Source organism: Xiphophorus maculatus, chromosome 22 (genome assembly GCF_002775205.1).
Source record: "Xiphophorus maculatus strain JP 163 A chromosome 22, X_maculatus-5.0-male, whole genome shotgun sequence".
NCBI lineage: Eukaryota > Metazoa > Chordata > Actinopteri > Cyprinodontiformes > Poeciliidae > Xiphophorus > Xiphophorus maculatus.
Window position 1 is genome coordinate 16417155 of NC_036464.1, and position 25552 is coordinate 16442706.

General features: G+C 35.8%; 1 protein-coding gene across 9 annotated transcripts in view; it reads left to right on the forward strand.

The window, feature by feature from the left end:
• LOC102234462 (protocadherin-15-like) overlaps positions 1 to 25552 on the forward strand; it is a 175772-nt gene that overhangs the window by 84901 nt on the left and 65319 nt on the right. For all 9 annotated transcript variants that reach the window (XR_002752137.1, XR_002752138.1, XM_023327534.1 and 6 more), the window contains 13 exons: positions 312 to 472; positions 1385 to 1540; positions 3409 to 3528; positions 3633 to 3743; positions 5058 to 5228; positions 7645 to 7753; positions 7871 to 7983; positions 13695 to 13901; positions 16438 to 16572; positions 19484 to 19633; positions 21414 to 21607; positions 23489 to 23621; positions 23879 to 23958. Coding sequence is in view for 7 of the 9 variants with exons in the window: in XM_023327534.1 (XP_023183302.1) it covers positions 312 to 472; positions 1385 to 1540; positions 3409 to 3528; positions 3633 to 3743; positions 5058 to 5228; positions 7645 to 7753; positions 7871 to 7983; positions 13695 to 13901; positions 16438 to 16572; positions 19484 to 19633; positions 21414 to 21607; positions 23489 to 23621; positions 23879 to 23958 (1840 nt within the window). In the remaining 2 variants the exon portion in view is untranslated. The remainder of the gene's footprint in view (positions 1 to 311; positions 473 to 1384; positions 1541 to 3408; positions 3529 to 3632; positions 3744 to 5057; positions 5229 to 7644; positions 7754 to 7870; positions 7984 to 13694; positions 13902 to 16437; positions 16573 to 19483; positions 19634 to 21413; positions 21608 to 23488; positions 23622 to 23878; positions 23959 to 25552) is intronic.

A 25552-nucleotide genomic window follows, 5' to 3' on the forward strand; every position in this document is an offset into this window, starting at 1 on the left:
ATTTTCCAGTGTTGCCACGTACTTGTCTTTAAGGAGTGATTGCTCCAAAGAGTGGAACTATGTTATTATATAATAATAATTATGATTGAATTTGATTTTGTTGTATTGGTTTGATTATATGTATTTGGCTTTTTTGTGTTGTAAAGAGCATTGAGATGACATTTGTTGTGACTTTGGGCTATATAAATAAACTGAAATGAACTGCATTGTCATTAGTGTCCTGCTGACATATTCACTGATCAACAGGTCCTCAAATAAAATGACAAAAGTAAAGTGTCTTGCATTAAATGGATACATTTCTGTGTGAACAGGTACGGTTTTGGTGGAAAACATGCAAATCAATGGCAGGGCCCAGGACCCAGGCAGAACCATCTCTCTGACTCTACTTGACAACTATGATTACTGGGTTATACTGGAACCATCACGGCAGAGACTTTATCTCAACAGCACCGGGCGCATTCTGGACAGAGATGTGAGTACAGGAGAGGTTAAAATTTGTCAAGACACTTTTAAGCAAAAACATTTCATTTCTGATACGTATACGTTTTCTTTTACCTTTTTAATCTGCTTAAAACAATAATAGTCATTTTCAGTTCTTAAATTGGACAGTTTATTATTTATTATTGGTCTTTATTGCATTTCGCTGCTGTTTATTTTTGCAGTAAGTCATAAATTATTTTACAACAGAATTGGGGGTAATTGAGAGCATTTTCTGCCTAGAATTAGATAATTACTGTAATAGGTTTACAGTCATTTGACGACTTCATGCAGACCAATATGCATACCTGCATCTTGGATAATATGCTTGGTTAATCTTTCGTTGGTGCACATAAAAAAATGCTGTTCACATAGATCAGGCTGAATGGTGCAGTTTAGAATGTGAGAGATGGAAGCAAAGTAGTTAGCACATTAAAGACCATTTTAAGGCTAGTGGTTAGATTAAATGCACTAAGTGCAGTGAGGTGGATTTTATGTTATGCTATTGATGGGAACGCTCAGAAAGATCAATTGGAGAAATTACAACATACACTTCACTACAAATGAAGAGGTTAGGTATAACTTGATGCTTTAATTAAAGGGCACATTAACCTCTGTTGCTAAGTTTACATTATGACTGACAAATACTGTTGTTAATATAACAGGCTAGTGCTTTCTATTTACATCCTAACAGAACATCATTTTTACCAGAAATATTTTAAAATAATTTGGGACTCTCAGTGGTCTCTTCTGCGTTCTAGAGATGTGCTTTGTGTTTAGACAGTTAACAATCTAAGAAAATATGATAATATTTTCTCATGAAATAAATTTTCTTGCCAAGAACAACAAATTAGATCAGTGCAATGACTAATTTTTTTTTTTTTTGTCTTTCTTTCCTGTCTTGCAGCCACCTAATTACATCACAACGATTGTGGTTCAGGTCCAATGCACCAATGAGCTGGTTGGTACGGTTATTTTACACGAAGTTCGAATTGTTGTGAGGGACAAGAATGACAACAGCCCCCAGTTTCAGCAGCCACGCTACTATGTTTCAATAAATGAGGTAACGGAGCAGTTCTTGCTCTGCATGCATAGACATATTTCAATAAACCTAAATAAATAAACAAAACAATATGCACAAACATAGTGAACCAATTTTGCTTTAACATCTGTCCAATAAATTTGTTTCAGCTCAGTCATGGAGTTCTTGAAAAGGATCCAGGAATATACTACTGTCATTTATATTGCCGTTGGCCAGAATTTTATTTTTAATTTTTTTGAGTTTGTCAGAGAATTTTAAATTCCAACATACACTGAGTGCTTCTTACCTTAACCCGCTGGTGTCAATTGATTATTGAATAGATCGATAATCAATTGATTATTATGAAGAATAATCAAGTATGAAGAAACAAAATTTTACATAAAAATCCAACAACAGACTCAAATCCTTATGGTTTCCTTTAAAACTTAAAAATTTTATTAATCTGCTTGGATACAGATGGATCCCAATGAACTGGGTAGCCATTCGAAAGTTGATTTATTTCTATATACACTTCAAAGTGTAAATTGTTTATATTGTATGGACCAATAAGATAATCATGGTACACATCTCATCAAAAATACAAAATACAGTTTCTCACAAATTGTCAGTGTTATGCAAGACAAACGAAAACAAATATTCGTATATACGGAAATATCACGTTGTGGCCACGTTATGGCTTACACTGCTATGGGGAAGACTGCTGGCTCAACAATTGTCCAGCAAACTGTCATTGAAACCCTCCAAGAAAAGTAAGGTAGAAAAGGTGGTTGCTAAAATGTTCACAAAGTTATATGTAAAGAGAAAGTTAAATGGAAGAAAGAAACTGTGGTTTAAAAAAAAGAGTTTTTGTTTCAAGATGATTGTGATGCCCACACTAACAAAAAAAGAAAAATTCAACCAAATTTTGAGTCTTTAACACTCACAGTAGTAGTATGGAATTTTCTTCACAAAATTTTGTTTCCTTTGGACCTCAAGTAATTTTTTTAACTTAACATGGGGTTTTATTAGAAATAAAAACAATAATAATAATAACTATTATTATTATTATTATTATTATTATTATTATTATTATTATTATTATTATTATTATTATTATTATTATTATTATTATTTCTTTTTAAATTGAGAAATAAATTAACTTCTGATAATATTCTAATTCATGGAGATGCACCTGTGTTCATATAATTTTTTTAGCTCATTTCTTTCATGCAAATAATTGTATTTTTTTTCTAGTTTTGGTTATGGACAAGTTGCTATTAGCAAATAATTTTGCACATTAGCGACGTGCACTACAGGAGCTTCTTCTCATATTGTAAATGTGTATGTTCTACTAGCAGTACTTTTTCAGTACATTTTGACCTGCTGATATAACTAGTAGTTAGAAAGTGAATCTTTAGTCTTTGAAGTTATGTTTTTGAGATCAAATATAGCTCCCTGCAGAGCTCTGCAGTTGTTACTCCTCACAGTGCTTTCAGTGCTTTTGTGCATTGCAAGTTCAAAATTTCTGTCACACTTTGTTAATGTTGCCATCTGCAGCTACCCCAACAGTATAGTGAGTCATTCTACATTGCTGTCAACTTCCCTGAACAACATTTCTTGCCTGCTGCCTGGTCCTGTGGACTTTGCTCAGGGCTCTGGGGAACAGCAGTGGTTCTCATACTTAGGTTTTGTTATTCTGTCAGTGGCGCACGAAAGCCTTCAGACTGCTGCTGACTGCTACATTTCCCTTTTTATTTTTATTTTTTCTGTATTAATGGGATAGAGTGGCAATAGTGCTGGTTGAATAAGATAGCTCTCTCCTGTAAGCTCATGTTCTGCCCAGAGGAAGCTTCATGAGCTGATTTTTATTCTTTTCCTTCTCTCCCACTTTTTTTTTTTTTTTTTTTCAGCTCACGCCAGTTGGAACTACCATTTTCAGCGGCTTTTCAGGAAATAATGGTGCGACAGACATTGATGACGGGCCCAATGGACAAATAGAATACAGCATCCTTTACAATCCCGATGATCCGGTATATGGACAAGTTAGAGCAGATTAAGGACCTTTTAAGCTGCTGTAATTTCATCAGAATTTCTGATTTATCACCCTACTTTGCTTTCTTTTTTTCATTTTAAGGTATCTAACAACACAGTAAGGGTTGGGAACACACTTTCAGGAATTATTCTCCTGGCTGGGAGGCTAAACTACGAGGACAAAACTCGCTACCTGGTATTGGTCCGAGCCAGTGTAAGTGAACTAACCTTTATGCTTACAGGTATTTTTGAATACAGTTGTTTTGTAATATTCAAGATGTCTTCCTCAGCTGTGGCTGACTGGTGCATCTCAATAAATTAGAATATATTCAAAAAGTGCATTTCAATTGTTTAGCTCAAGTTTTTGAGCAGTGATTGACACTCTTCATAAGAAGGATGAGCTGCAAAAGACCATCGCTAATGAAGCTGGCTATTGGTGTAGCAGAGATATTAATTGGTGGAAGAAAAAAGTGTGGTCATGATGTTTTCTCTTACTTTATTCTTATGAACTTCTTTGTTTGACTTCAAAGAAATGTAGAAATGTTTGCGGCTGCAAAACCAAGATGCAAACTGAAAAGTTATTTTTGTATCCCGTTATCCCCATATTGATAATATTCGACAGCTCTTTTCAGTTTTCACCTCATTAAATCACTCAGAAACAAGCGATGAAGAGAATGATACTCTATGTGTGAAAACATTATGCAGTAATTGTGTTAAGGTCAATCAATACACCCATTGTGCAACATTGTTGTCATCTTGTATTCTCATAGTAATAGTAGCAAGCCCGGTCATTTAGTTCAGCAACAAACTGAACACATTGGTTTTCTGTCTTGCAGCTGGAACAGTATCTATTGGAATGGGACCTTATTCCCATCTTTGACTTCTGAGGGAGACAGAAAGCATCATTATACTTTCCTTATGCTTTATGCTCATCAATATTTTCAGAAGAATGGACAGTTGCTCAGCCCCACTGATATTAATTTAGCATTCAGCAACTTTTACATGTCGCTCTTCTTAGCTGGCAATGGTTACCTGACTAAACTGTTGAATTTGACATGTACTTGTCAAATTACAGAATGCAAGGAAGTAATATGATCAATCTCTGCTCCACTTGTGTCAAGGGTTCATTTATAGTGAAAAGGTAAATCTTTGAAAAGCTGTGCTGATTAGTCTTTTTTTAAACTCCTGCTGCAAAGCAGATTTATTTCAACAGGGAAGCTTTCTTGAGAACAGCTCTTTTCCTGGATGTTTTCTCTGAGTTGTTTTCCTCAACAAAATGTTTGACAGACTATGAGCAATGATATCATTGTTGAAATGTAAGTTTTACATGATAACATCACTCAACCACGCCAACCTTGGCACCATTTGACCTCACATTTCTTCACAAACGACCCCCATAGAGCAAAGCAGAACACGGCATTAGCTTGAAGTGGATTGGGCAGAAGATGATGGACAATGGATTACTTTTGTATGTTAAAGGATTGTTTGGATCAATGTCGAGGAGTTAATTTCTATTTTTTCCCACCAGGACCGTGCTCCTTACCCACCAAACAGACTCACCGCTACCACAACTCTGACTGTGGATATCTTAGATGGAGATGACCTGGGTCCCATGTTTCTGCCTTGCATTTTGGTGAACAACACCCGTGACTGCAACCCACTCACCTATCGTGCTGCTATCCCTGAATTTACTGAACCGGTGAGAAGAAGACGGAGACACAACTGTCATCACCTTCAAATTTAGTCTACTTGGGTATCTCTCATTATGCACCTTTCAGGTTCCCTAATTGTCAACGCATATCCTCTTGTGTCACCTCAGTTGGAGTGGAGGATTGGTTTATTGGTTTTGGCCACAGAATTTCTATTTAAGGGAGTATTTTTGGACAGTTTTACCAAGACAAGGAAGCTAAAACCCTAGAAACACGGTAGACTAAATTAAAAGACATTTTCAAGTGAGAAAGAAAGGAAGGAATAGATGTTAAATAAAATTACCCCTAATATTGAAGAATATTGATCAATGAACCTCTGTTCCACTTTTTTATTATTATTGTCGATTTTAAGAATGTTGACATTTCCTCCCATGTAATCTTATTTTTACTTCAAATCTATATAGGAGTTGTAGGTTCATGCTGATAGATGTTAAAGACACTGTTACTTTTTGACATATACAGTACAGACCAAAAGTTTGGACACAACTGTGTGTCCAAACTTTTGGTCTGTACTGTATACTACAGTATTCATATAGATAGATAGATAAATCTTTATTGTTACTGTCACAAGAACAACGGAATTTTAAAAGTGCCATCATCAGCATGCTGGAATATACTTCCTAGCTAACTGGTCTATCAGTGTATTGATGCCACTCATCTTTGTTAAGCACCCAGAACAGGTTCTTGATTTCTTTGGAGCATATAAGATGAGTGACCAACGCAAGCTTTGCAGTTCTCATTCAAATTTTATTTCAGTCTCCTCTCCGTTCTGTTGTAATCGTTATACTAACATGTCTGTCCACTGGGGGATTTGTCTTCTCGTAATTGATGAGTGAATACAATTAATCACAATGGGGAGACAGGCAATATTAAGTTGATCCGTATTTATTTTTTGTCCTGGGGGGATACAGTGTGGGCTGTGGAGTCCCCTGGATAATGACTGCTGGAGGAGGGTATTATAGCTAATCATCATTGTGCAGAGCTAGGGGGATTTGATTTAGTACACCTCCATACATTGTAAAAGCGAGAGGGCTGATTGGTGAGGGGTGTAAGGATTACTCCAGAGCTGAAAGATATAAATATACCCCCTCAGGGAGGAGGTCTTTTACCGAGAGCTCCTTGCCTTGTCTCTGTCTGCTAAGGAGGTTCGTCACAGGCTTTTTTTTAATGCTTGCACATACTGTAGCAGCAACATGGAGGCATTTCACATGAGGAGAGAAATTCTTTAATGCAGAGTACTCAACATTTTTTCTCTTAACCATATGTTAGTGCATTAGTGCGGAGGTGGAACTGGAGTAAATATGTGCTTAGCTGTATACAGGAGCAGGGGAAGTAGCCAAAATCATTATAACATAATATCCTTGATGTACATTACTGTTAGGCACATTGAGGAATGTGGTGATGAGAAACTGCTCCAAAAGTGTTGTATGACATTGCAGATAATCAACTTATCTGGTTGATTATTACTGCCAAAAATAAAAGCAACATTGACTTATGTTTGAGGTTATCAGAATTTTCTCACCAATTTATTTTCTTTTTGTTTTTTAATCTCATCTTTTAGATTGATTAATCTATAAGAGTAATCAACCAAAGAGTAATACATTCAACAAGTTCAGTTCTACACTGGGGCAAAAGTCAGATTCAAAGTGAAACTTTTCTCAGTCACTGTGTCCATACTGAAGAGTGCCACTATCAAGGTTACCTGGTTGTGCTTATGATGTGCCCAATAACCTGGAAAGATTTTTTTCATTTATTTATTTACATTCAGCATTTTAGAAAATATTGTGGTACTGCATAGAAATTTTTTTAAGGGCCCAGTGATGACAAACTACTTGCAGAGGTGCTGTACATTTACTTTTTAATTATCTTTATTTATTTAACGTTAATTATATTGTAGACACATTTAAATGAAAATGTCCATTCAACCAATAATTTATTTCTTTAATAAAAAATTAAAAGGTATCTCAATTTAAAAAAACAAAACAAACAACAGCAAAAAAACATATAAAACCTCTACATTTGAATAAAAATGGCACACTTTAACCCCTTTACTGTCATAATACCAGTCTGTTTGGAAGTTAATTTATGGTTTAACTTTTATTTGCATTATAACAGTCAAGCCCTTTTTATAGTTGCCGAGGAGCTTCTTGCATGCTTCTGCTGGTATTTTAGGATCAACTTTGATTATGAGCCTTCACAGATTCTGTAAAAAATTCTAGTTGGGATTGTTGCCGGGTCACTTCACAGTGTAAATGTTACTTCCAGTTAGATTAAACATGTTGGTTAAATAAACAGATTTCTTTAAATCTATATTTGCCAGGGGTATGGAGGATTTTGTTCCTAACTGTATTTTATTACATCTATTTTTCATCCTGATTCTGACTCCCATCTTCTCCTTTGATGCAGATTAAACTGAACCCACTGAATGTGACCCCACCTATCCGTGCCGTGGACATGGACAGAAACATCCAGCCCCCATCGGAGAGACCTGGCATTCTTTATTACATCTTGGTTGGTAGGTTCCTTAGAAACCTTTATTGAAAAAAAGGGTCCTTCTGGGTCACCTATGTCATGATTTGTACTTTGAATGTTTACTCTGATGTTGCTGGTGTTGCCTTTTTGCTTTTTGCAGGTCAACCAAACACATATTCAGAGTATTTCTCCCTGAACCGGACCACTGCAGAGTTGCGCGTTCTGAAACCAATCAGCAGAGACTTGTATCAGAGGTTCACTCTTATCATAAAGGTAACAGCTGAGATTAAATTTCACTTGCTCAGCATGTCAGTGTTGCATTTTTTAAGGTAGTAATAACTTTAAATTTATTTTTAAAATGTGTTCAAAGCAAGTATTTATTTGGTTGCAATGTGTTCGGGCCTTCAAAGTTTGTAAATGCTCAATTTGAAAAAAAAAATAAATAAATTATATTATAGACTTTAATATTCTTGATCTAGTCAAAGCTAACATATCTGTTGACTCCACAACTATACACCTTAAATATTTTTTATACTATCAATGTGTTGCTATCAGAGCAAGTGAAACATACAGTTTATTTTATACTTTGGTGTTCATGTTCACCTGTTCTACCTAGATAACCTGAGTCCCGAAGGTCAGTGAGCTTATCTTTGCCTGCTTAGAAAACATGAGAGCGAAAGATGCTATGATTTATTGACTTAACAGGAGGATAGGCAGCTTCAACGCTCTGAATCGTAATTTTGAGCAGCGAGCGTTCAGTGTTGCTGTGGCAGAGCAGTAGTGCAGATGAACTTTCTATCGCTAACCTCCAGGCACCTCCAAGCACTTTACTACCTGCTATTTAACCAGGATGGCTAGTGATCAAAGAGATGAGCGAACGATTTTATTTCAAGATGAGACATAAAGGCAGGTTGGTCACATATGAACTTTTGCATGTGTGCAGGTTATGGTGTAGATCAGGAAAAGAAGAGAGACAGTTCAAAGAGGAGGCAGGTGGAAACTATGATAGATGGAGGGGGATGTGTATTTAGAATGTAGGAGGCCGTATCTATCTAAGTCATTTAGAGGAGATGGAGAACTCAGAAGATCAGGGAAATGAGAAGTGAGGGTTTACTGATACAGCACATTTGGTGTATGTGGCATACATGCCTAATGCTTCCTGTAAATACATAGTTCACTTCGAGTCCGGGTTGCAGAAAAACACATCTGTTATTCTTTAATGGTCATCACTGATCTTGATAGAGGCACATCCACCAATATGACTTGTAGGAGATGAAGACAGGTGTGCAAGCCGCATGGAGACGGAGAAACACTGTTTGGAAAATTAGGGAGGTAAGAAATGAAAAGAGGGAGAGGAAGAGGAGCCGCGTGACACTTAAAGGATGATGGAATCAGGACAGGAAAATCAAGATTGATTGATGAGCGGGGCCTTTTGTTAGCGTTGAATTTTAAATCTGGACTGTGTGTTGCTGCTGTAAAGCGTGGCTCATTGAACAGCGCCTCAGTAAAATAAGGACACCGTTAAAGAGTAAAATCACCAGGGAACGATGTAATAATACGCTCTGTTTTAGCTCTTATAGACAGAAATGTATACATGTCTTTGTGCAAGTGTGTGTAGATGTAGAATGCACGTCAATAAGAGAGCTTTCCCCTCCTCCAGTGTTTTTGTGCACAGATTGGATCTCTGGTTCGACATGCTGTGGGTTTTCTGTTTTATCACTGGGAAAAAGGAAAAATGGCTGAAGATTTAGAGGCATGGCCTGAAAAAACATTGTGACAGACAATAACAGATGTGATGTTTACCTTAGAAGACGTTTAATTGGATGGGTCAAATGTTGAGGTGCAGGATTCCTTCATGCAGTGCTTTGGTTTTTGCTTTTCTGTCCCATGTAAATGTTTCAAATTATCAAACAAGGTTTCATACTACACAATATAACCCAAATAAATCTAAATTTATTGCATTTTGTAAGGAGAAAAATTATCAAAATTACCTCCAAAATTACTGTCGGGATCAAGCCTGAGTGTGACTGCCTGTACGAACAAAAAAGTACTTCTCTAGACTCTGTAGCAATGAGGTAATAAAAATAGACACATTTTCCACTGATCTAAAGAAATTCCAGGTTAGATGAAGAACAGTCATTGGCATCTATCAACCTGGAATAGGTGGCTTTGGATCACCAGCAAACCCCAGTGAGAGAAATTGTTCACAAATAGAGAAAAAGCAGAACAGCAGTGAATCACCCAATTTTAGTAAGTGTAACAAAAAAGTAAAATTTGTAAGTGGACAAAACTGAATTTACAGACAACTAGGAGAACACTCTGCTCACTTCTGGAATTCAGATGCACATGTATATCCTTGTGCTGCAATCCACATTCTGAAACACAAGGCCATCAAAATCAAGCTAATTCACAAAATTTGTTCCAGGTCATGACCTAAACTGATGTTGCCTCTCTCTCCCTCTCCATCTGGATTTTCAAAGCCTCGCCATTTGTGTGAAGCTTCCCCGGTGTGGGAGGCAGTTGTGACATTCGTGCTTACAGTGGGGGGAAAGACTTCAGCACCAGCTTAACTGGATCACATTCATTTGCTTTAGTCTCTATGTTAGTGTCAGGTGTAATTTGCAGCTTTTAAACAATTTGTAAAGCTGAGAGGGTGCTGTTTCTGATTTGTGCTAATTTATTGCTGCTGAAGCAGCTGTTAGCGGCCAGCTGTGCAGGAAGAAGAGACAACAATGTTTTTAAATATTGGTAATTATTAAGCATAGAAACAGTTTTAGCATTTTCATTACTGGTTTTTTTTAAGTAATGAGAGTAAAGAACACTTTGTTATAATTGTTTTCATAATATACAAAATATATTTAAGTCAAATACAATGACTATACACTGCAGAGGAAATTCACATAAACATCTTCTGTAAATTAAACTTACTTTGTAGATTTTGTGGAATAGTTTTATTCCGCTGCCTCTAATTTATTTGAATTTTATAAAAAGTGGTTTCTAAAATGGAAACCTAACACACTTCAGCAGTAATTTCAGATATGCATTCATACATTTTATGTGACAGAGCCGCACTTTGTAGTGCATATGTGAACATTTTTTTATGTTTTTTGCTTGTTTTAGCAATTCTTGAAGGAGCAGTATGATGTAGGCAGATGGTGCCGTTTTATAGCACAATCAAGCAAGTTTGTTAAATTCAATGATAAAAATGCTGTTTATATCAAGCATAACTTAAAAGAAATTTCACTTCACAATAGCCATCTTGAAATTGGTCTCTGTCTCTTTAAGAAGCTCCTTCTCCTTCCAACCCTCTGCCTTCAGCACATCATTACAACAATGTTCCTCCGTCATGCCTTTTATAATCAAGCATTAAACTGAGAAGAAGTTCAGCTGATGAGATCAGCTGAAGCACACTTCCACCAGGTGTTTGCTATTTCCTGCTGCCGCTAGTCTGAGTGGGGAAGGTGCAGGGGCTGGGTGTTCTGTATGGTGGAAACTTGGCTGGAGACTGCAGCTCCAAGAAGGAGCTTTGTGGAAAAGGTGGTGCTTTGTGAAAGCAATCGATTAGGCACCCCCAAATGGTTGACACAGGAGATTCAAGGAGTTGTCAGACATGCAAATCAAAGCAACACTCCAGGTTTGTTTTTGATGAGGGCATAAGATTAAATAATATAAAGCTAAAAATGTCAATTTTGCGTAATACCACCTTTAGCACACAGGATACATTTATATTCATCCTGCTGGCTCTGATACCCCTAAAATATCCTGCAAAACCAGTTGCCTTCATAGTACCCCCTATAGAGCCCAGCTAGGTCTAATTTTAGCTAGGTACAAATAGAGCTGTTCTGTAAAGGTCTCAGAGGTTTGTCACAGAACATTAGTGAAATTGCTCTATGAACACAGAGGAAACCACCAGACAGCTAAAGAGAAAGAGCAATACAAGTGTTTAAAACAAATTTAGGTTATAAAACAGCATTACAAGTTCTGAACTTTTAAGCCAACCTCTAAAATGGAAAGAGTAGGGCAGTAGTGTAAACCTACATCAAGCAGCGAAAAGGCCAATTTTATGAGCAGTAATTTATGAGCAGTAATTAACCACATCTCCGGGGATCCCTTGACAAAGCAACTATTTGACATGCAGACTGCAAATCTAAATTTTATGTAGCTAAAGTTCTTACATAAAAATGACATATAGCCAGAGTTGCTTTGGAAAACTTTTGATGATTCTTTACACATAAAATGTTGGTATCTAATGAAATGGTTATTAACTATAAAACTAATTGAGACATAAAATCTACAGACACAATCCATCCAAACTTATTGAACTGCACTGTGTTGCAAAGAATGATTAAAAATGGATTCCGTAGATGTGCAAAGCTGGTAAGGTACACCTTAAAAGACTTTGAGCTGATTTGCAAGTCTTTTAGGCGAAGGAGCAGCATATATACGCATGCACTTTGCAACTTTTGCTATTATATTTGAATAAATAAAAAAAAGTCTTGTATTTTTTTATTTCAAGTTTGTTCACTACAAGCACGAAATAGTTGGGTAGGAATACTATCTTGTCAAATAACTCTCCTCCTCTGAAACAGAAAACATCTGTGATGTTACACATATTTTCACGTGTGGTTGCATTCAGAGCTGTCCCGTATGACCACAGAGTGGGAGTCTGATCCACTCCGCTGGAGTGGGTGAAAATAAAGGCCTAGGCTGTCCGCTTTACCTTTGACTGCCCAACAAATAGCTTCTTAAGTTTTATATGAAATGCTGAAATATTGGTCTGTGTTGTGAACTCACCGGAACATATTAATTGGGTCCCCGAACAATTTAATAGGTTTTTAGTGAAACCCTTTCAGGTATGTGTTAGAAAGAAAATTAGACAAAAGGAGATATTAACATTAAGGTTTGTTCTTTTTATCTCTTCTCGTTCAGTGTGTTTTTTTGCTTTATGTATGTAAAAAGGACGCAGAGTTGCAGAGCCGGAGAACCTTGGCAAAACCAAACTAAAAAAAAAATCTCTCTACTTTCTGGCCAACATCACCATGAAACACATTTGCAAAATGTTTGGCACACATTTAACATTTGGCAGCTTGCTTGCTTCTTCCCTCTTTGCACAACTAAACAACCAGTAAGAGGTAAAGAAAGTTGTCAGTTGCTAAATATTCATTTTCAGAAGACGAGATCAGCAAAATCTGAATTTTTAGATGAAGCTTTATGAAATATATATATATATATATATATATATATATATATATATATATATATATATATATATTTTTTTTTTTTTTTTTTTTTTTTTTTTTTTTACTTTTACAGATTTTTATACAAAAACATAAAAATATCTGATTAGATATTATTTGTTTTCCCCAACTTTATTGTGGGGTAAAATATTAGAACAACATTGCCAGACAGATGCAGCTATCTAGTTTTTTGGAGAAAGTTAATCAACGTGGTAAGGCGATTAGTAGGGATTTTATTTTATCAGATTGTTGCATGGTTAATCAATCAGGTTTCAGGCAGAACAGAAACACAGCACAGAAACTAAGACTGGAGATTCATAATTGACTTCACACACACCCACCCACCCCTGCACACCAGGGAGACAGAGTTTGATGCAGTAGAAATACATTAAATAGTTAAGAGGTTAATTTTAGCTTCGACTCTGCTAGAATTCTCCTCTCCTTCTATTGGTGATCACTCATTTGACAAAGTGGGAGAGCCAGTAATTATGGGCTCTCTGCCTCAAACATTGGTATTTGCATTAAGTGCCCTGGCAATTAGTAAGTACCAGTCCTTAGTGGGGCACCTGATAAACTTTGTCAATATAGATTCATTTCTAATTGAAATTAAACTAGGTAACATGTCTATCTTTTATCCTGTATTTACCTGCTATAAAAGGTGGAACATAATATCTTTCATTTGGAAGTTTTCCATAATGACATTTTTCTCTTGTACTTCTTTTTTGTTCTGTTTTTTTTTCTATGCAGGCAGAACAGGACAATGGACATCCCCTGCCAGCTTATGCTGACCTCATTATTGAAATCCTGGACGAGAACAACCAGGCGCCATATTTCCAGTTTGCCACCTATCAGGGATACGTGAGTGAGGCCTCCCCAGTGGGCACCACCATCTCTGCCAGTGCCAACCTCACGGCCCCGCTAGGAATCATCGCTTTGGATAATGACATTGAAGAGGTAGAAACAGAGAAAAGCCTTTAGCGCATCAAGCGCTCTACAAACTTCAATATTGTATGTACTTATGTATTTAGTCATTAATTTAATTTATTCATTCATTCATTATTTCTTAAATTAGATGTGTTTCTCAGTATTTATTTATATACATTATGTTCATTTCTTTGCTTGTTTTATTCATTCATTCTCTTTAGTCATTGCTTCTTTTTAATTATTTACTTACTTGTTCATTAATTTCTTTTATTCATTTATTTCTTTTTTATTTATTAATCCTTTTAATTTTCACATATTTAGCCATTTATTTATTTATTTTTGTGTTTTTTTCACACATAGCTGGCTCCTGGTGATAGACCTGTGGGTAAAAGCGGGTGATGTTCCATGAAATGACACACTGTGTAATGCAAGGATGTCCTGACCCAATTTCTATTGCTCCAAATTTCCCAATGATTTGAGTAATTTTTAAACGTTTTTTAGTGCCTTCTGATTAGTTTTATCCAGTATTTATGGTCTAAAAAGTTATACACATCTGCACTGCACGTAGGAACTTAAAATATGCCAGTAAAGTATATTATATAGTACAATACAGTATGTTAATCAAATTCAAGGAATTTGATGGCATTAGTAACGCTGCATTAATTCAGTGTCACAAACCTGAACTTAGTTTGATTAACAGTGCTCAACAGTTTTTACGTAATTTCTTCAACTTTGAAGAGATATTTTGTAATCAATTTAGAGCAAAATATGTGCAGATTAAAGTAATGATTTATATCCCCCATATAATTATATTATATGGGGGAATTATATTATATTCCCCCATATAATATAATGGGGGGGGGGGAAAAAACAAAAAAAAAAACTTTTGCATTGCTCAATGAAACAACTTCATTGTTCTCACCATCTGGACACGTGTTGTTCATTTGTCCTGTGTTTTTTTTTTTTTTTTTCAAAAACTGATTTTCATGTTCCATACATGAAGCAGAAGTTACAATAAAAACAAGAACCGAAGGGTAAAAGCTTTACTCAGGCAACCCCAGTCCAATTATATTTCTCAACCAGATCTTTTTCTACGCTCCAACAAGTTGACTCAGGACATCCCTGCTGTTAATGCATGCATCACTCTGAGGAAGTTGTAAATAAATTAAAGTCATTCCTCATTGCTGGAGATCTTTAGCACACACATGGAAAATTAAGACTTTTATTAAAAAGGGAAAAGAAAACCCTAACAACTGATGAAGTGTCAAGCAGGTCTCCAGTTGTGATGGATGTTTTTCTTTATCATAATATTTGTAGTTTTAGAGAAGTGTATTCTCATATTATATATCAATGAGCCTGCGTGTGTTTGAAGTCCTTTATAGTTTTTTTCTTCACTGCTCTTTTTATTTGGATTGATATTTCTGTACAAACATATTCAACTGTTCTCTTGGAATGTTATCTTTTCTCTGGCATGGTTTTGTGACTTGATATTTGGGTGTGTAATTTGTAAAAAAAAAAAAAAAAAAACGTATATTCATTGTACTTGTTTTTACAAAGTTGACAAATTTAGCAGTTTGCAGTGTGACTGTGTTTACATAAAACTGAGAAGAACTGATCACTACCTTTAATTCAACTTTCAAAATATCCCGTTTCTCTGCCCCTTACTTGGAGAAAATGAACAAATCAAAGTGGAGTCGCAGATAAAATCAATAAGCTACCCAGGCTTAATGTTTACCAACCTTTCTGAGGACGAGTCTTTGTTGGCATGAATCGAAGCTGACCAGCAGCAACGGAGCATAATAAACTCCAGCTTTTTTTCTGAAAATGGACACAAAGATATGTCTTCAGTGAAATAGACTTTCTTAAAATGTTTGAAAGGATTTTGCCTTCATCTTCATATGGAGGCTAAAATAAATATGACATTTTCATTTGATTCACAGGCTTAACTGCTTGCTTTCTTTTTACAGAAACAGAAGCACCATCTTTTATGAACAGAACAATATTTCTGAGTTTAAAGCCAGTTAGCAGTTTATAGACTGTACTATTCATAGACATAAATTTTGGTATTCCAATGATGCGGTGGTCTAACTTCAAATGTGTACCCGTCTTAATTTTTTTTTACATCTTTCAATTTATTCTGACATTACAGAATTGTAAAACTAACAAATGAGACAACATAAACAGCATTTTTTTATTATGTTATCATACTTTCACAGAAATGTATTGATGGTGTAACTAATATTATCATTGACCCTTAAAAATGAGTCAAGTGGATCATTAAAAGCACAAAATTAAAAACTACGGCTACGTGGATGTGGTACGTAAACATTTTCGCTGTAACTGTACTTTAACTGACGTAATTTAATGATTTTGTCCTCTGCTTATGCTTTCTTTTTGTGGAGACACCTGCCAGCAAATGACTTTTTTCCAACACTTCAGCACATCAAAATATATTTTTGATAGGTTTCCGAGTCCCACATCTGCAACCTTAGGCGTGAAAAAAGTGATACAGCACGAGTGTCACCATGGTTACATGTCTCTTTTGGTGTCTCTTTCCGTCGGAAAGACCAAAGACCCTATGGTGAAGATTACCCTGGATGACTACACCACAATTTTCAGCCTGACCCCAACTGGTATAATCCGCTACCTGAGGATTCTGAAACCTGTGGACCGGGAGAAGCAGATGACCTATACTTTCACGGTGAGTCTCAAGCTCAGTGCAGGCATCCTCAAAACAGCCCTGAGGTCTAACATCTCTCTGTGTTATCTTGTTACTGTTAAACCAAGAGGTACTTGGAGATGGGTACCAATGGACAAAATTTGGACACTGTTTATTATGACGCTGTAAATGTCATGAATTTCTATACTTTGCTTTTAATTTGGTATTGATTTAACAAATAGAAGCATGTCTTGAAGCCTTTAAAATGTGTTCAGGACCCTATTTTATCAGGTATACATTTGGGAAATACTACCATTTAAAGAAAATATTGCTCTCCTTGAAAATAAATAGAATAGATAGAATAAAAAATTACATAAAGTCACACTATCTGTGACAATCAAAAAAATTTATTTTTCTTAACCTATTATAAAAATGTAATACATATCAACCGTGACTTTAAAAACATTTGACTTTGCAAATTAACACCTTGGTTTTGTCACTTTAAGAAGCTCTTGCTCTTTCTGACACTCCACCTTCATCACACCATTACAACTTTTCTCTGTTAAGTCATTTACAATGTTCTTGGAAGCATTCCACTGAGAAATAATTCCTATGATGAGCTCAGTAGATGTCCAGTTCCACCAGGTGTTTGCTAATGGCTGCTGCCACTGGTCTGAACGAGTTGAGTGGAAGAGGGGTTGCTCTGTGACGCCGAGGCTCAACTAGAGACTGCAGCTCCAAGGAGGAGCTGTGTGGAAAAGGTGGCGCTTGATGAGGGAAAATGTTTATGCACCCAGATTGGCTGCAATAGGAGATTAAATGATTACTTAAACATGCATTAAATAATCATACCATCATAACATGATGTGTAGCTCAAAAATGCACACATAACACCCCCTTTCCCTATTCTAGAAATAGATTACCGTGTTTTGTTTTTCTCATGTAAAGCACTTTGGACTGCCTTGTTGCTGAAATGTGTCTCTGACAGTACAGGAGCTGCACCCATAAAGGATTCCTTTCCTTGGATTAGTGAGCTCATATTCTATATAGAAACTGAAGGAGTTTGAGTTTATTGTGTGTGTGCAAGGTTGACCTTTTTCTGTCACTGTGCTGTGGTCAGGTTTGCTTTTGTCAGTACACTGAAATATGTGGTTTGTTTTGTTTGAAGCCCAGTACTGGTAAGTGACTGACAAGTTCTCAGCTCTAGGCCCTGTCTGACAGTGATAATTGTTGACATTGTAAGCTGACAGCTGAACTTTGCAATTAAAACTTCTATTTTTAGAAGGACAATATTATATGTGAAAAACAACATATAATGTGTTTGTGTTCAATAAATGATCCTCAAAAGCATTCATGTCTCTTGCAGACACAAAGACTGGATACTGAAAACAGATTAGTAGGAGAGCAAAGAGATGTCAATATATTAAAATAAATCCAATTAAAAGTAAAAAACTACCAAAGAGATGGAATTACTGTGAACATTTTCACTATGGCGTATTCATAACACTTGGTTGTCATAAATAGGTCGCAATTCAAACAAAGGCTGTCCTTGTGTGAAAGATTTTAATGTTTTAGCACTCAAGACATTGGGAACATTACATGGCAAAACTTTTTATTAAAATGTTCCAGGTAGAATAGGCAGACATAACTAGTGCAAGAAGTTTGTTTACATACTGTTTAGTGTCATGAGAGTAGTTTGTCTTTGCATTCCTAACAAGCTGTATCGGTAATTGTACTTTCACGTTTCTGAAACAATTCCCAGAATCAATACGCTTCTGTTGTAATCCATGCTGCTATCTGTCTAGGCTCTGTAATACTGTAACGAGTAGGCGTAGCATTCAGTGTGTGTTTTTCTGCTTTTACACAAGTGCTTCACAAAGTTATATTAATCAATGCAGCAGAGACACAAACTGAATGGGTTGTTGAAAATGTGACTTTTTTTTGGGGGGGGCAAAATGTATCTATTACGCCATTTTTTAAAAATGCAAATAATTAGATATCTCATTAAGAGCAATATCTTCAGTTGAAGCAAATATGCCAAAGTAGAAAAAGAAAACTTAAGTGGTTGTGCTCTCAAACACTGAATAGAAGGTTTATGAAGGTGTTGTTACAAAGCCTGTTCAATAAAAAGAAGCTTTGCCATCTAAATAATATGAAGTGGTCACAGTAAAGATATTGATGTTAAGATTAAAAAATTTACCCATAATTGACTTATCTAATATTGTGCTAATTGTGATTCAAGACGTATATTAAAATTGGTGTTGTAAAGGTTAAATCAAGCTTCTACATCCACCCTACTGAAAATGTGTGCAATATATTTAAATGCCAGATTTTTACACAACCAGTACTTAGTAATTAGTTATGCAAATCTCAGTAGGCTTTATGTAAGACCAAACAAGGCTATCAAAAGTGAAAAGCAGAGTTGTTTGATGTATGTCTCTGAAACAGAAGAATATCTTTACTACACATATTTTGCCCTGCAACAAAAAGCTATTAATGTACTGTAAATTTTAAGCTTAGCTGTTCAGTTTTGTGGAGAGATTTCTTGTCTGCATTGAGATATACTGTATATTGTTAGTGTTCCTGACACAGCTATAGGTTCGATCCTCTCTGCTTTCTGCTCTTGATTTGTTGTTCTGCTTAGTCCGTTTCCTTGCTTCTTTCAGAAAAGCTGCAGATCAGAGCTGCCACAAACAAGTAAACATAGATTGCTCAGTTTGAAAAACATCCTTCAGGCAAACTTACTGGTAGCAATCGCCTTTGAAGGCATTTCTTTTACTCTCACAAAGTGGAAAACAAAGATATAGAGAGGAGTTTCTTAAACACAGTGACATACCAGAACCATACATCTTTGAAGTTTGAATAAAACAAATAATCTATGATTCCTTTGCATAAGTGTTCTTTGTTTACAGGTCTTCAGTTTTATATGTGTTTCTCTTTTTTGTGTTTTCAGATGGTGGCATCAGATGGTGTCCAACAGAGTAGTCCAGTAACTGTCAACATCCTTGTTATTGATGCCAATGACAATACGCCTACGTTTGCTCAGGTCTCCTACAGCGTTGAAGTCTTTACAGACATGCAGCCAGGGGAGACGGTGCTACAGGTAATCAATCCAGAGCGATCATTCTCTTCCATTCTGCCTTCCGTTTTTTTGTGTTTTTTTTTCTTTCTTTTTTTCATCTACTGCTGAGACACTGGACTTTGTCCTCATCACACAGAATCTCTCTTTCAAATGCTTTTTCATGCTCAGCAAGAATAACCACAACAGCCATTGTGTTGACAGGCAAAGCCCAAGAGCATATCCCTTTGTCTTATCTGCAGTCGTAACAGACATGGAAGAGAAAATGTTTTTTTCTCTGGCATCAGTAAGTCATAGCGGAAGGATTTTGTGATGTCAATTTATCAACCCCTCTTACAGCATACAACAGGATTTGGAAATAAAGCAGGATTGCTTTTCTATTACTTCAATCATTTTTATTGCTCTGTGGATTTGGGTCATTGTTTTGATTTAATTACTACACTGACTTTAAAGGGTTCCGTGTCTTTATTTTTATTTCTGTCAAACATATCCAAAGACAATCAAACATGTATAGAGAGTATCCATACCACTTTAACTGTTTTCAGACTTTTCTCAAACGTCAGTGTATTTTAATATGAAGAATGTGATCGATCACACAAAGTAGTTCATTCTAGGGAAGTAGAGTACAAATAAAAGTGCAAAAGAGTGCCAAATCTTGGGTTTCAAGATGCTGTTAGTTCAATAACCTTTTCTAATAACATTAGAGGCCTTTGCAGAACAGTTGTACTTATTCATACAGATGGAGTTTACCAGCTCTGACTGGTTTGATCAATTTAAGGGAGCTGGTTGCAAATGCAACCCAAAGTTTTCAGATTTTTATTTTTAAAAAATAGAAGACCATGTATCATTTTACTTTTACTTTATAATTATGCACTACTTAATTCTGGTCTAGCTCATAAACTTGCAATTAAATAAAAATAAGTTTTAGTGTAGCAACTTGTGAAAAGAATCAAAAATTATGGTGGCTTTTGCGAGTCAGCGTACACAAATACAAGCGTGTGTACGCTTTTATAAACCAACTCTACTAAGTGCATTTTGCTTGAGCCTGTTTTTTCTTCTTCTTTCTCTTCTTTAGTTGATCTGTTCTTACAGCACAGCCTCTCCAAAACAAAATAAAAGAATAAGACACAGAAAAGGTCAAGTTTAATCTTTATTTTTTAAGCAGCCAGTTCACCCTGCCTGAAATGAGGCCAGAGGTTACAGAGTGTCTGCTCTGACCGCTTAACCGATTTTATAAGCTGTTTATGTGAGCTGGAGTCCCCCCTGAGCATGCTGAAGCTTATTTGATGCTACAACTTTTACTCCAGTGTCAGTGTCATGGAAAAAGGAGGTCGTGAAAGCTTGGATTAAAGTTTCAAAGCTTTAACGATATGAGGTCAGCTGCAGCACGAAGGCTAATAATCACAAACAGCAGAATGTCCTTATTGCATTTGGAGTTTGAATGTTGGAGAAATGCGCTGTTTGAGTTTACTTATTACCTTTAAAAAAAGAATATTTAATCTATTTCTTTACAAATCTATAATCTACTTAATGTGAAGTGGAATGTGACCATTAATTTATAGTTTTTAACAGTAGAATACACAGCTCTTAATTTTTACATAAATGTCACATGTCCATTAAAAAAATGTTACACAGAAACAAGCCTCACAAACCCCTGTGAAAAAATACATTGGCTGTTTGACTGTTTCACAAGTAATGTTAGCTGTAACCCCCTCCGGTTAAAACTACAAACTGCAGTACAGAAAGCAGACAAATCGTGCTGATAATGTGTTATCGTACTATTTTTCTTGTTCTGTTTTCTCAGTTAACTGCAGCGGATGCTGATGAGGGGCTGAATGGCCTGGTAACGTATGAGATTCTGGCTGGAGCCCAGGGAGATTTTGTTATTAATAATCGCTCTGGACGCATCACTGTGGTGCCTGGTGTCGTCTTATCTGTGGGACGATCTTATGCACTGACGGTCAAAGCCTCTGATAATGCGCCTGATACCCAGAGAAGGTACAGATATACAACAACTTTGTCACATAACAATGATGAAATAAGAACTTTATTTTGTTGTTATTAATCATATGGGTCATTAACACATTAAAGGGGGGCAGATTTTCTCTTTCTCTTAATGTTTTGTTAGTTGGTTTCAGTTTGTTGTGAACTGTGATAGACTAGTCATCCCTTCAATGATTACTGTTTACTAAGTTGTTTTTAACATGCAATATGCTATTCAACTTTGACTCTAAAAGTTTTCTGTAGGTGAACACATTGAAATACTTTTCTGAATAGAGGTTTTGGCGGAATGTAAGAGCTGCTTTGTAGATGATTAAGCAATAGAAGCTGAATACAAGCTATCCATCTCCTGGTTGTCAGAAATTGTTACTTTTGCCAGCATAGTTTTTGGGTTTAAGCAGTATTACCAGGCCATAACGGAGACATATAGTTATTTCAGATTAATAATAAGATTAATAATGATAAAAGAACAGATTTTAAGTTTTTCTTCTCATGAAACTTGCTCTTAATTTTAGCTTATATATCATCAGTCTATTTAATATAGTTAAATTGATTGATATTTCTTAATTACTTGTTTTGCTGCATTTTTTAGGAGCTGCAGGATTGCGCAGACTACATAATGTTAGCTTGTGATGTGAATTAAATTTTTTGTATTAAAAATAAAATATGTGTAAAGACCATGAGTGGCTATTCGGTTACATCTTTTGACTGGGTTATATATATATATACGGTATATACACACAGTACAGACCAAAGGTTTGGACACACCTTTCTAATTCAATGGGTTTTCTTTATTTTATTATTATATTATATTTATATTATATTTATAAGGCAAGAAATCCCACTTATTAACCTGACAGGACACACCTATGAAGTGAAAACCATTTCAGGTGACTACCTCTTGAAGCTCATCAAGAAAATGCAGTGTGTGTGCAAAGCAGTAATCACAGCAAAAGGTTGCTACTTTGAAGAAACTAGAATATAAGGGGTATTTTCAGTTGTTTTACACTTTTTTGTTTAGTGCATATTTCCACATGTGTTATTCATAGTTTTGATGCCTTCAGTGTGAATCTACAATGTCAATAGTCATAAAAATAAAGGAAACTCATTGGATTAAAAGGTGTGTCCAAACTTTTGGTCTGTACTGTATATATATATATATATATATATATATATATATATATATATATATATATATGTGTGATCTGTTTGGGGCAGCGATGAACTTCTATAAAACAAAATGCAATATCTAGATTTATTTGAGTCCATCAGAACCAGAACCTTGAGGTTCTCCATCTCTGAATGTCACTGCAAACATCAGCAGAGACTTGACCAGAGCTGCTGGATGCCTCAATAGTGAGGAACAGACTGTAATGGAGAAGCTCACCACCTAGGGTTAATGTGCGACTTGGTTTGGGATCTAAAAGCGCTAATTTAGATCCCGCCAGTTTTTAACTTTGTCCGGTGGGGTCTTACTGACACCATATGTGCTTGTACAAGGTTTTTTTTGTGTGTGTGTGGTTTCGGAAACTAACGACCTGCTTCTGTTCCTTTTGTATTTTGAAGTTTTTCTGATCAAGAAGCAAAGACTTGTAATTTTTTTCCCAGTCTTAAGTCTTCTGGCGTGTATTTCATCAGTTTTAGTGTTCACTGTTTGAAGAAGTGTTTGTGATCTCACTAGAAAATGAACTGTAAGTGAAAGCTTTGAGGGAAAAGGTCTATGCATTCCAGCTCTGATGAGAGCTTTGCCTTTGAGTGAACTAACTTTAAAATTTTCTCTGAGATGTGGGGAAGTGTTGGAAATGAACATCGTCAGTTAGGCAAAAAAAAAAGTTCAAGCAAAAACTGATACCATCGTTGGGCACTTCTGTTATTCAGGAGCTCGATCACTACAGTCTATATTGAGGTTTTACCACCCAACAACCAGAGTCCTCCCCGCTTCCCCCTCATCACCTACAACCTGGAGATCAGCGAGGCCATGAGGATTGGAGCTATTCTCCTCAATCTGCAAGTAAGTCACTAATTCAAATCCCCAGTGTATGACGCACATTCCTGCATTATAAGATGCAGAAGTGTTCAAATTTTGCTACAGTTTGTCCAGGTTAGACTTGACTCACAGCATAGATTTCACACGTAGCATGTTTTCCTTTCATATGACAGTTTAATATCAATGTTTATGTTATGCTTATGCATCCTATCTCTCTCCTTGTCATGTTCTTCTGTAGGCTGATAAAATTATCTGGTTCTGGTGTCATTTTATTCTTCCAGGCAACAGACAGAGAAAATGATCCAATCACGTATCAAATTGTGAGCGGAGATTCCCAGAATGTCTTCAACCTCTCTCGAACGTGAGTGCAAAAATTTGTCCCCCGGCTTTCTCTACTTGTTTGCAAGTTAAGTTGTAGCTTAATCTAGTCTTTTTTTTTTTTAAAGTATTTGTTGTATCCACACTTTTTCTGAAAACAGTGTGGATGAATGTATGATGAATGATTAAAGAATAATATTCACAATTAAAGATAAAATATTCCACTTCATTTTAATATATTGTTTATTTTGATTTTGTTTCTTTGATAAGCAAAATGCAACATACAAAGACAACTTATGGTTCCTGTGGTTTTAAAAAAGCCTAATTTTGTGGTGCATGCCTGGTTGATGCTTTCAATTTTAAAGATTTGAGAACAAAATAGAATTTGATTCAGAGAAATATTTTCTTTTTTGCTACTGATAAAAGACAGTATCAAAGGGAAGAAAGTCAGATAAATTCAGTTCGTTTTAGAATCTAGCTAATGAATACAACAAGCCAATGCAGAAGATCTTGTTTTTTGGGGAAGAAATTAATTTAGTCAGATTTAAAATGTGCTCAAGTACTGTATCTCTACTAAAAGCTAAAGATATTTTTTATTGCAGAAAAGGTTCTGCCAGAGATGTATCATTCTAAATAACTGAAGATGAAACTATAGCTTTCAACTTAGGAATCTCATAAGATGCAGAAGTGTAATTTTAGTACATGCTCGTTTAGCCTTCCCTCTGGCCTTACGCCAACCTCACACACACAGTGTATTAAAGGGGGGGGGGGAATTGTTTTATTTATTTATGTTCTCACAAGGTTTGTGACACACTCAGTGGAAGCAGCTGTCCACAGCTCTAAGGCAAAATGTGTCATTGGACCTTCGTACACCATTCCAGATAAAGACAGAGAGGGTGCTTACAAACAGGTCACAGCTGTGCCTCGATATCTCACCTCCTGTAGAAGATCTTCCCCTACAGCTAATCTGAAAACACACATCACTACATGGATGAATGTAGACTTTCTGACAACATATCTTGCTGCTGTTTTAACTGCCCTGTGTACATTTGTACACAATTTCAATCTTAATTTCTTTTATAGTAACACAAAATCTTAAACAGGAATATATAACATGATCTCGTTGCTATTATTTACAACAGAAAAATACTATTATTTGTAGTCTCTGCTAGAATATTATAACATTAATTGCTGCAGTTAAAATTTTACTTCTGACTTTTTTTATTGGTATTTAGATTTTAATGCATAGACAAACAAAGTACGAGAACAAAGCTAAAGCTACGTTTACACAAGGCCCTCTGTCAGGAAACTCCTGGTATTTTTGGATGACCAACAAGACACCTTGAATCTGCTGTAGTTGTCATGACGTTGTTCTTTTAGCAAGACGACAAAACGTGCTTTTGACCCTTAGCTTTCACCTCATTTAGAAAACAACCTTTCTACATCTCCACTTATCAACAATGTTTTTAACTGAACAGGTTATGTAGCACCAAACCCACAATGCTATCCGCCACTGACTTTGTCATATGTCCATGCATGTCCATTAATAGATAATAAGACTTAATACAGCAATACACACTACTAAAATTCAATCACAATTTTATGATCTATGAAAAGCTGCTTGTTCTCTTAAATAT